The sequence below is a fragment of the Camelus dromedarius genome, chromosome 11, assembly GCF_036321535.1.
Source record: "Camelus dromedarius isolate mCamDro1 chromosome 11, mCamDro1.pat, whole genome shotgun sequence".
In the NCBI taxonomy this organism is placed as follows: Eukaryota; Metazoa; Chordata; class Mammalia; order Artiodactyla; family Camelidae; genus Camelus; species Camelus dromedarius.
The window spans coordinates 55,623,143-55,635,121 of NC_087446.1; the positions used below are offsets into that span (position 1 = coordinate 55,623,143).

Here is an 11,979-nt window from a genome sequence, read left to right on the forward strand (position 1 = left end):
TTCTATATATTTTTCCTGGTCAGTTACTTTCTTTTCATTATTTTTCATGGATATATAATAATATGGTTATTAAGTGGACTTAGATTTCAGAACCCACTAATCATATACCTGCCTTTGGGGAAGTTCTGGGCAGAGAGTGAGGAGTACAAACTGAGAGGCTGCCCACTCTGCTGGGGAACTCTTAAGAAGTGAGCATAGTAGGATACTGATACAACAGGATCTAGAAGCTCCCTCTCTAAATTATTGAATCCAATAAATTTTCTCTTGTGTAAGAGCCTGGAGGCAAGGGAGGTAATGATCACTTATGAGGAAACAGGGACTGGGGTGGCCAAAAGACAGCACAAGAAAATGATGAGCATGGTACCATATCCCAAGTTCTCATTACTCGTTCAGAAAACTCAAACCAGGTCTGGGCACACCAGAGAGGAGAGGAGTGTTTTCAATTTTTCCCTCCTGAGAAGATTGTTGGGATCCACATCCACATATGGACACCTTTCTGCATTTGTTCTATTTCCTCAGGATGCATTTCTAGAAATAGAATTGCCATTCAGAAGTATGCACACTTGAATTCTTCTAGATACACCTTGACAGGCAAGTTTCTTGATTGTAAAGTCCATTCTAAGTAAAAATCAAATACTTTATTCTTTGGTTAAATATTCTTTTGCTCTGATTGACCAGACACATGATTCCCCAACTGGGCATTTAAGATTGATCCCTGGGGTGTGTGGTGAAATGGTCTTACACGAGGGAGAAAGACAAGTAAGCCACAGCTACCTGGTACCGGCAATCATAAACAGAATATATAGTGATAGTGGACCATATTCCTCCCATTCCACTTGCCAGACATTTAGATGAATTCTTATTGGGGAAGGAGATCTGAGAGTTAGGATGCCAAGCCACTGGCTTTTGTACCACTCTTAAGGATGGGGCAGAAGTATCTGGGGATTGGGAGCATCTTTAATACATGAGCTGCATTTGTCCAATGAAAAGCTCAAAAGTCACTGATGACAAATCAAGGCAATACAACCATGCATTATATTATAAATCTGCTTTATTTAGCAATTAGAATTGAGCAAAGAGATGAGGAAACATCACAGGGATACAGACCCTGCACATCAGAGAACTAGTCACTTGTGCTTTCAATGATCACTGCAAGGGAGGGCCCAGACCCTGTAAGATGGGGAACTCCTGGGCCAGTGGGAAGCAAGGGGGACTTGCCCTGTTCTGGAGTAGGACCCTGGCAATGACCTTCCCGATGGTGAGTTTGGGAACCTCAGGTGGAGCAGGTATTGGCAGAGAGATGAGGGCACTCAGAACTTTCAGTTCTAATTCAAGAAGGAAGAGAAGAAGGAAGCAGGAGAGAGAAAGCAACTGGAGGAGAGGGCAGCTGAGGGGCCCAGAGACACTGTGGGACCAAGGCTGAAGGAAGGGCTTCAGTGCCTGTAGCTCTTCCTGCTGGAGGAGGTGGTGGTGGTGTATTTGATGGTGGAGCTGCTGCCCCCGGCAGAGCTGAGGCCACTTCCCAAGGCTCTGCCACTGCCAGAACTGAAGCCACCTCCAAGGCTGTGACCACCACTGCTGTAGGAGTAGCCACTGCCTCCGCCCAGGCTTAAGCCACCGCTGCCACCGCTGGCACCGCCATAGCCGCTGGAGACGGTGGACTGCACCACGGCTGTGGAGGGAGGGGGACAAGGTCACAATGAGACATGGTGACTCGTTCTGCCAGACTGAGTCCAGTCAGAAGAGCACAAGGGCAAGGGAGGGAGGCAAGCAAAGGTACTTACAGATGTTGACTGGTCCAACGCCTTCCCCACTCAGCCTAGGAGAGAGGAGACACGGCCATCATGAGACCTCAGAGAGCCACAGCTGGACCAGGGTGGGAAGCCTCCCCGTGAGGAGAGTCCATGGGGAAAGTGCCTTTCAAGTGGTTTTCTGAGGGGAGCATTCTGGCCACAACTAGAGCCCCTGAAACGTGAGCTCATTGGCTGGACATCTTGGAGCTGGACCCAGATGCTGGGGGAGGTTGTGAGGTACTCACCTGCACTCCTCGCCCTCCAGCAGCTTCCTGTAGGTGGCGATCTCCACGTCCAGGGCCAGCTTGACGTTCATCAGCTCCTGGTACTCCTTCAGCAGCCGGGCCATGTCCTGTTTGGCCTTCTGGAGGGCGTCCTCCAGGTCGACCAGCTTGTTCTTGGCGTCCTTGAGGGCCAGCTCCCCACGCTGCTCAGCGTCAGCGATGGCGGACTGCAGGTTGGCGCACTGGAAGGGGAAGGTGGGCAGATGAACTTGCAACCTGATCCCCAGGGGAGACTAACCATGGTTCTCCTTTCCGAGTGAGGAAGAGTTCTAGAGCCCAGATTTCATGGGAAAGGTGCTCTGACCATTTTGTCCAGGCTTTTCCCATTCTGCAAATCTTATCTAGTCTAGAAGCCACTTGGAAAACCTACGCACCTTTCTGTGAACCACCCTGAGTGAGGACTAGGCTGGTGGCAGATCAGGGGACATGGATGACACGGGCTTGTTTTGAATGTTGACAGTTTGGATAAGTTCACGTGGATGCACTCTGACATGCAGAAAATAATAAGCATTCTCAATGAAGTGATGATTTCACATCACACTATTGACATCTTGCATTCCTTCTATATCGTATATTTGAACTACACTCATCTTTGTCCTGTTCTTGCTGGATTTTGATCCATCTCTCTGACCTGTAGGAACTCACTAAAGGTAAGAATTGCATGTCCTCCCCTCCCTGCTGTCCCCTCTGCACACAGGAACTTCCCAAATGATGGTTGATGACTGCCTTGTCGCCTGGGAAGGGAAGATGTGTTTCTCCTCCATGGTCCCCACCATACCTGCTTCTTGACGTGGTCGATCTCAGATCTCAGCCTCTGGACCATGCGGTTGATCTCAGAGATCTCCTGCCTGGTGTTGCGCAGGTCGTCCCCGTGTCTGCCTGCCGTCACCTGCAGCTCCTCATACTATAAACCAGAGGGAGAGAAGGGGGTGTACGTTGGCTTCATGTGACAATGACGACTGTCACACTCATCAAGCATTTAACAAACTGAAACTAATGGTTTCTCCACAAGGTATTTTCCCATTATTGAAGGTACAAGGTCTTTGATACTGTACACCCATCACAGATCACCCTGGTTGGGACCACTGACTGCCTGGTTCCCTTCAGGACCAGCTATGTTCTGTACGGTTTCTGAGAACAAGCATCAGGGTGAAGCTGAAGCAAAGAGCACGAGGTCCTTATGTGCAGTAGCTTTTGTCCTTCATCAGGTTCTTGACTTACTAGAGTCGGACATAAATACTGTAAAGGGCTACTCTGTTAATGCAGGGGACACATTCTGTGAAAGGACTCCAGCTTCCTAGAAATAGATATCCCCAGTGATGTCTGTAGCTTTGCTGGTGTTCAGGGAAAACGCACGAGGGATTCTTCATTTGCCGCCCCCACACTGCTCACCTTCGACTGGTACCAGGACTCAGCCTCAGCCCGGCTCCTTTGAGCAATCTCCTCGTATTGGGCCTTGACTTCGCTGATGATGCTGTCCAGGTCCAGGCTGCGGTTGTTGTCCATGGAGAGGACCACAGAAGTGTCTGAGATGTGGGTTTGCATCTGAGCCAGTTCCTGCAGAACATGAGGTTGTCAGACCATCTTTTCCTGCGATGTTTACAGACATACCCAAGCCCAAGATTTCCACCCTTTGCACAATCTTATACCAGTGAATAAAATAGGGTGAAGAAGATGCTTACTGCTTCATAAAAGGCTCTTAGGAAGTTGATCTCATCTGTGAGGTTATCTGCCTTGGCTTGTAGTTCAACCTTGTTCATGTAGGCAGCATCCACATCCTGGAGAATAAGCCAGCAGACTACAGTCAGATGAGCCCTCCTTCCCAGTCTGCACCACCTTTCAGTCTCCCTACTTACACCTTTCTCAGATATGGGCAGGAACCCAGGGTCCTCTCCTAAAAGAATTATGAGCCCCTGATCTTACTCAGCTCACCTTTTTCAGTTTCACAAATTCATTCTCCGCTGCTGTGCGCTTGTTGATTTCATCTTCATACCTGGAATTAGAAAGGATAAAACATAATCAGCCAGTCGAGAAAGGGATACACACAAAGCAGCCTGGGATCCCAACTTTTCATAATGAGATATCCAAATGGAGCGTTCCTGCCAGTGTGCCTAAAAGATGTATTTTGTGGTCTCTAAATTGTTTACTTCTTTTCTCTCCTCATCAGCCTACAAGACCCTTTTGTTCTGGGGGGTTTGTGTTTAGGCAAGAACTGTAATTTCATTTCCGTGGTCATGGTTTACTAGCAATCATGCCCTCATCTGGACCTGCTCTTCCAGTGGACTTGAAGTGTGGGCTTCAGGAAACGGAGCCCATTTCTCTCTTTTAACTCACTTGTTCTTGAAGTCCTCCACCTGGTCCTGCATGCTTCTCAGCTCCGAGTCCAGGCGGCCTCTCTCCCCCAGGATGCTGTCCAGCTGCCTCCTGAGGTTGTTGATGTACTGCTCAAACAAAGGCTCCAGGTTCTGCCTCACTGTCTTGGTGCCCTGTTCCTGCAGCAGGGTCCACTTGGTGTCCAGGACCTTGTTCTGCTGCTCCAGGAACCGCACCTGGAGGAAGACAAGATGGTTATTTTCCAGATGAAGAAGGGAGACAGAGATGTGAGTTGACAGGTCCCCAAGCAGATGTGGGTGGTCCCCATGGTATTGGGTGACTCCAGTTCATGTACAGAGGCTCAGGGTGATGGTTCTGCTCCCCTAAACCCTTTTCCTTTACAGCACACAGATCTCACCAACCAAATTCCCCCATGGAGCTTTGAGCTATTACCTCCCACTAATTGATGGAGCCTGTCAGTGTCTTTCAACATTTTATCTCATCCTCTTGATAAAGAGAATCACAAATGTAGTTTAAAATAGTATTTTTCTGATATATTGCAGAGTCTTTTTTAAAAGAGTACCTCAGTTAAAGTCATGTCAAATGTTTAGAATCTCATGATTCAATTTTAACCCTATTAATGATTGGAGTTCATCAAACTTCCCATTCAGTGCATATGTCTCCTCTAATCAAAATCCCTTCATGGTCATGATCTGGTTCTACAAGTTGAATATTTCTATGGACTTATGTGCTTGTTTCTGAGTCTTAATTCCTAATCCAGCTGCTATTTCCTTTTCTGTTGTATTTTCTAACCTCACCTCACTCCCTGGGGTTCTAAAACATTTTCCATTGTAATTCCCTTTTTAATTTCTTAAACCCCACAGAAGTTCATGCTAACCCATTCAATTCTCATTCCCTTTTCTTTGGGTCAAGGTTATCAACAGTTGAGAATTCTTTCTGGCAGGAATGAGAGACATGGGAGGGATCAGTAGTTCTAAATGATTTCAGTCAACTTCTGCCTGTGGTCCACATGGAGCCAGCCCTGCATCCCACTGGGGAGCTAGCCTGAGTCCCCTCCTCCCTCTCTCCCACATCTCCCCCCCCCCCCAGATAGGGCATTTCTTGGTTCCCTAGTTTGGGGAGTCTGAAATCCCAGTGGAGGGAAAGTGCTCCTGGCTCACCTTGTCGATGAAGGAGGCAAACTTGTTGTTGAGGGTCTTGATCTGCTCCCGCTCCTCAGTTCTCACTCTCTGGATGGTGGGGTCGATTTCCAGGTTCAGAGGAGTGAGGAGACTCTGGTTGACGGTGACCTCTTGGATGCCTCCAGGGGGGCACACAGGGAAGCCAGCGCCCCCATAGCCACCAGCAAAGCCAGCTCCACCACCGAGCCCAGCTGCACCACCAAAACCGTATCCACTCCCAACTCCACCTCCAAAGCCAAAGCCAAAGCCACCTCCGTATCTGCTGCCGTATCCACCACTGATGGAGATCCTCTTGGTGCCCCCCAGGTTATAGAGGCTGCGGCTGCCAAAGCCAGCCCCTCCACACACTCCAGCCAGGCCACCACCGCCCCTGGAGCGGGACACCGACACGCTGCTGAAGCCAGAGCGGCAGACCCCAGGGACTCGGGCTGAGCCGGCGCTGAAGCCCCGACGGCTGGTGCTTTGGCTCCTCACGGTGGATCTGCAAGACATGGTTCTGAAGACGAGAAGGCTGAGGAAGATGTGAGAGGCTGGAAGGTAGAGCTGAGAGGAGCAGATGTGTGCAGGGAGCTTCCAGGTAACCGCTTATATACAGAGAAAAGGGGCTGGGCTCAGTCCTGGAAGGTGAGCTTGCAGGTTGGGAAGGGCTGGGCTTTACAAACAGTGAGATCACATCTGGATTATTAGAAAAGTTATGAAATATGAAGATGGCATTTTTGGCTCCATTAGTCAGGGAAAATTTCTCTTGCCTTCCAGCTTTTACTGATCTCAGTACAATGAGACTATTCTCAATTCATGAGAGAGCAATTAGTCATCGTCTCAGACAAAGGTCCCACAGGTTACACTGGTGTGTGTAGCTGCTCCAAGACTCTCCTCTCCACCTGGTGTTTCTTCCAGCTGCAATACTGGAGTTGAAAATAATCCATTTCATGTGTCTCAGCCCAAGATTATTAGTCTTCTTCATAGATAACGAAATTGAAATATGACTTTTTCTTTCATTTAAATTTCACACAGGTAGATGAGGATAGCAACATAATGGGCCTCTGTGTACCTATCACTGAGCTTTATAAACATCACCTTCTCATGGTCAGCCTTATTTCTTCTATACTCCCACCCATTTCCCTGTTGACCCTAAGATATTTGAAAGCAAATCCCAGAGATCATATTATTTCATTGGTATATAGTTTTATATTTGTGTTTAAATGACAGACTTAAAAAATTAACCAAAATACATTTTTATGTCTGAAATTTTTATGTGCTCATTTACATCAGGAAGTGTCTGTTAAATCTGCAAATAAAGCTGTTTGTGTTTTTTTGTATTTTATATTTTGGTCACACACATTAGGATCCAAGTAAGTGCCCATATGTATGGTATTTGGGTAATACGTCTTTTAAATACTATGTCTTTAAAGTCATTTAAATCCTTTAATCCATCATCACTTTTTTCTTTGGTTTTTATTTGTGAAAAAAAAACAGGTTATTTGTCCCACAAAGTTGTCAACTTGGAGTTTTCTAATTCCATAGTCACTGATGCTTGTTTATGTGTGTGTGTATGAGAGAGAGTGAGAGAGAGATGGGGGCGGATATATGTAGAGAGCCAGTCCACATTGTTGAAACATATATATTTTATGCATATACATATTAATAAAACACAAACATGTATTCTCTTTTGCAATTATACCTGTGGTAGATTTACACTGTCTCCCAACATCTGTGTTTTCTCTTCATATTGTGTAACACTCTATGATCGCAGTTTCGTAACTGCTGTTTTCTCCAGTTTTGCTTGTGTCCCTGGTTGTGATCAGCAATATTTCCCCCTCAATGTAACTTTTAGGTGTACAGCAAAATGATTCGGTTATACATATACATACATATATATTTTTTCTTTTCAGATTCTTTTCCATTATATGTTATTACAAGAAATTGAATGTAGTTCCCTGTGCTCTACAGTAGGTCCTTGTTGTTTATCTATTTTATGTATAGTAATGTGTATCTGTTAATCCCAAACCACTAATTTATCCCTCCCTTTCCCCTTTAGTAACCATAGTTTGTTTTCTATGTCTGTGAGTCTATTTTGATTTGTAAATAGAATTGTATCCTTTTTTTTTTCAGATTCCATATATCAGTGATATTATATGATATTTGTCTTTCTCTGTTTGACTTACTTCACTTAATATGATTGTCTCTGGGTCCATCCATGTTGCTGAAAATGGCATTATTTCATTCCCTTTTTTTAATGGCTCCTTGCGTTTTTTAAATTTAAAGTATCCATTGTGGGTCCTGGAATGGTTCCTTTCTAACAAGGGCTTGCCTTTGAGGGAGGTGAGCTCTTCCTGGACTGCCTTGGGCAGACAGAATTCTAGGAGGAGGGGCCAGGCCACATCAGGCTGACAGGACTTACTATGACACAGGGTGTGTGAATACGTCTTTTAATTTTAATTTGACCAAGCCAAGGACGATCATGGCAATGTGGCTCACAATTCAGTCTCAGCTGTTTTTGCTTCACCAACAATGTGCTGCCAATAGGCCTTGCCTCGGATTCCTTATTCAACCCTGTCTCCACTGTCTTGAAATTTCACAGCAAACAGGGAAAATTTCTTCCTGCCTGCAGCCCACACACCCACTTTTGGCTGTTGCAAACCAGATTTGCACCTGAGGACATGTCCTTTACATTGACATAGTAGGAGGTTCCTGAGTAGCAGTGCCTGGCAGTAGTGCCTGGCAGTAGGAGAACCTCAGGGTTAGCTCTGTGTGCTGTCTCTCCGTGGTTACCATGTTGTTTAGTTTTTGTTTGTTTGTTTGAGAGTGTTTTTCTTGGGGGTCTTCTGAGATCTGCACTGAAGGCATTTTCTTTCTGAATTTTCTTAACAACTGTATTTGTATTGCTCTTTCTCTCTGAGATGATTTCTTCTTCTTCTTCTCCTCCTCCTCCTCCTTCTCCTGCTTCTTTCTTCTTCTTCCTCTTCCTCCTCTTCCTCTTCTTCCTCTTCCTCCTCCTCTTCTTCTCCTTCCTCTTCCTCTTCCTCCCCTTCTCCTTCCCCTCCTCCTCCTCCTCCTCCTTCTTCTTCTTGTTTTTGTTTTTTTGATTGAGGGATTTTAAGATATTTTTTCCTTTTGGTGGTTGAAGGTAGAGGTTACTTTTGTTTCTTGTTCTCCTTGTATGTTTTTAGGTAATCTCTGCAGAGAAATGCCTTCCTTTCCTTCGCTGGTTAAATTTAAGAGGTCTCCCATCCACCTATTAATATTTAAAATACAAAGTATTTAAATATCAAACTAATAAATTAAATTAGAAATATTAACATTCCTCTCTCATACTTCATGGAAACTGTTTGATTCAATGACACGTCATTGTCCTCAGGGCCTCTCCCTTCCCTGAGTCATGTTGGCAGTCGCCTGAAAGTTTTCTATGAGACATCATATTTACCGTCACCAGAAATTTAATCCTAAAATGTATTTGTGCTCTCTTTAGTGTAATAACCTACTTTATTGTTTAATCAAAATATGTATCATTGAAAATCAAATGAATACAATTAAAGAATAGGATATAAACCACACCACGTACCCAGATTAAACAGTTATCAGCATTTGTCATTATTGTTTCATCTAATTCTCCTACTTCTTTTGTTGATATATCTTAGAAGAATCAAAGCATCAAGTCATGTCACTTGTAAATATTTTCATGCATGTCTAAGTAATAATGATTTTTTAATCTAACTATGTAACAGTTTTCTATCATAACAGTCATTTATTTTTTTTCCCTGTGGAAAAACATAATTTTATTCATTATTGAGCAAAATATAATCATCAGAACACATCAAAAAATCACTTTACTTTTTGAAGAATAAGCTGAAAGTTAATTTATGAAGTTACTCTTTGCTTCATTGCAACAGCTCTAGATTGATTCAAACCCTAGCTGCCTAACTTCTGACATGTTACATAATCTCTTTTGCCCTCAGTCAACCCATCTGTAAAATGTAACTTTGAAAATAGGATTCTTGAGAGACTAAAAAGTGAAAACATGAGTGAAGTGCTCTACAGGTGCCAAGTACACAGTAAATGAGATAGGCTGGGACTGGGACTCTTCACTGCAGTGCTTGTACCTGGACAAAAGTCTCCACAAATCTATTGCCAGTTCTGAGGTGCCAAGAACAGAAGCCAGGGTACTGTGCATGATCCTGGCACAGTGCACCACCAAGAGGGTGGGCAGATCCCCTAAGCTCCACCTCCTGCCCAACCCACCATTCTGCCCCTACCCTCACCCCATTTGAGGAACCAGCTCCCACCTCTTCTGAAGCTAGTAAGGGCACCTGTTTCTTGTTTTCCCTTCCTCCTGTCATAGCACGAGTCCCAGTAAAAGCTTGGTGTGAATTTCTCATCTGGCCTCTTATCAATTTTTATTGATTAAAGGGTCCAAGGACCTGGGTTGATAACATACACCCTCCATGCCTGAAGTCACACACCACAGAGCTGTCACACACCTGGTCTTTGTCTATCACACCTATGTACTCTTTGACCCTTAAGCACTGAGACTCCAAATTTGCTCTCTTCCATCCTCTACTTCAGCAGCCCCAAAATCACATCATCCGTTGCATTTCTTGGTTTTTCCTAGATGCTCTCAATGAAACTAAATTTTCACATGGGGTCTTCTCCCCTAATACAGGGGGATGCTGCAGTTTTGGCAAGCCAGAAGTCACACCGGCTCAAGCTGTTGAGGCTCACATCACCTCTTGTACCCACTTCTAGGCCAGTCCACTTCCCTATCATCCTTTTTTTTTTTTTTTGCTGTTAAAATTTTTTAAAACTTTTTTTATTGAGTTATAGTCATTTTACAATGTTGTTTAGTTTTCGTTTGTTTGAGAGTGTTTTTCATGGGAGTTTTCTGAGATCTGCACTGAAGGCATCTTCTCTCTGAATTTTCCTAACAAATGTGGAAATTCTAATTTAATTCATTAGTTTGATATTTAAATTCCAGTGTAGAGCACAATTTTTCAGTTATACATGCACATACATATATTCATTGTCACATTTTTTTTCGCTGTGAGCTACCACAAGATCTTGTATATATTTCCCTGTGCTATACAGAATAATCTTGTTTATCTATTCTACATATGCCTGTCAGTATCTACAAATTTCAAACTCCCAGTCTGTCCCTTCCCTCCCCCCACCTCCTTGGCAACCAAAAGTTTGTATGTATGTCTATGAGTCTGTTTCTGTTTTGTATTTATGATCTTTTTTTTTTATATTCCACATATGAGTGATCTCATACGGTATTTTTCTTTCTCTGTCTGGCTTACTTCACCTAGAATGACATTCTCCAGGAGCATCCATGTTGCTGCAAATGGCATTATGTTGTCAGTTTTTATGGCTGAGTAGTATTCCATTGTATAAATATACCACATCTTCTTTATCCAGTCATCCGTTGATGGACATTTACACTGTTTCTGTGTCTTGGCTATTGTAAATAGTGCTGCTATGAACATTGGGGTGCAGGTGTCATTTTGAAGTAGGGTTCCTTCTGGATATATGACCAGGAGCGGGATTCCTGGGTCATATGGTAAGTTTATTCCTAGTCTTTTGAGGAATCTCCATACTGTTTTCCACAGTGGCTGCACCAAACTGCATTCCCACCAGCAGTGTAGGAGGGTTCCCTTTGCTCCACAGCCTCTCCAGCATTTGTCATTTGTGGACTTTTGAATGATGGCCATTCTGACTGGTGTGAGGTGATACCTCATTGTAGTTTTGATTTGCATTTCTCTGATAATTAGTGATATTGAACATTTTTTCTTGTGCCTTTTGGTCATTTGTATTTCTTCCTTGGAGATTTGCTTGTTTAGGTCTTCCACCCATTTTTGGATTGGGTTGTTTGTTTTTTTCTTATTAAGTCGTATGAGCTGCTTACATATTCTGGAGATCAAGCCTTTGTTGGTTTCATTTGCAAAAATTTTCTCCCATTCTGTAGGTTGTCTTTTTATTTTACTTATGGTTTCCTTTGCTGTGCAGAAGCCTGCAAGTTTAACTAGGTCTCATTTGTTTATTCTTGCCTCCATTTCTATTGCTTGGGGTAGACTGCCCCAGAAGAACACGTTTGAGATGTACGTCAGATAATGTTTTGCTTGTATTTTCCTCCAGGAGGTTTATTGTATCTTGTCTTATGGTTAAGTATTTGACCCATTTTGAGTTTTTTAAAACATTTTTTATTGATTTGTAATCATTTTACAATGTTGTGTCAAATTCCAGTGTAGAGCTTGTAAGTTTCATTAGGTCCTATTTTTTATTCTTGCTTTTATTTCTATTGCTTGGGTAGACTGCTCTAGGAGAACACTTTTGAGCTGTATGTCAGATAATGTTTTGCCAATATTTTCTTCTAGGAGGTTTACTGTATCTTGT

At 43.7% G+C, this 11,979-nt stretch overlaps 1 protein-coding gene across 1 annotated transcript; it reads right to left on the reverse strand.

Moving 5' to 3' along the window:
* Nucleotides 1–1,033: 1,033 nt before the first annotated feature.
* LOC105094591 (keratin, type II cytoskeletal 6A) lies at nt 1,034–6,151 on the reverse strand. The gene is made up of 9 exons (XM_064491019.1): nt 5,572–6,151; nt 4,412–4,626; nt 4,010–4,070; nt 3,760–3,855; nt 3,470–3,634; nt 2,856–2,981; nt 2,039–2,259; nt 1,785–1,819; nt 1,034–1,672 (listed from the first exon to the last, which is right to left on the reverse strand). Exons 1-9 carry the CDS (start codon nt 6,082–6,084, stop codon nt 1,434–1,436), a joined length of 1,671 nt encoding a protein of 556 aa, XP_064347089.1. The 5' UTR covers nt 6,085–6,151; the 3' UTR covers nt 1,034–1,433.
* Nucleotides 6,152–11,979: the final 5,828 nt, after the last annotated feature.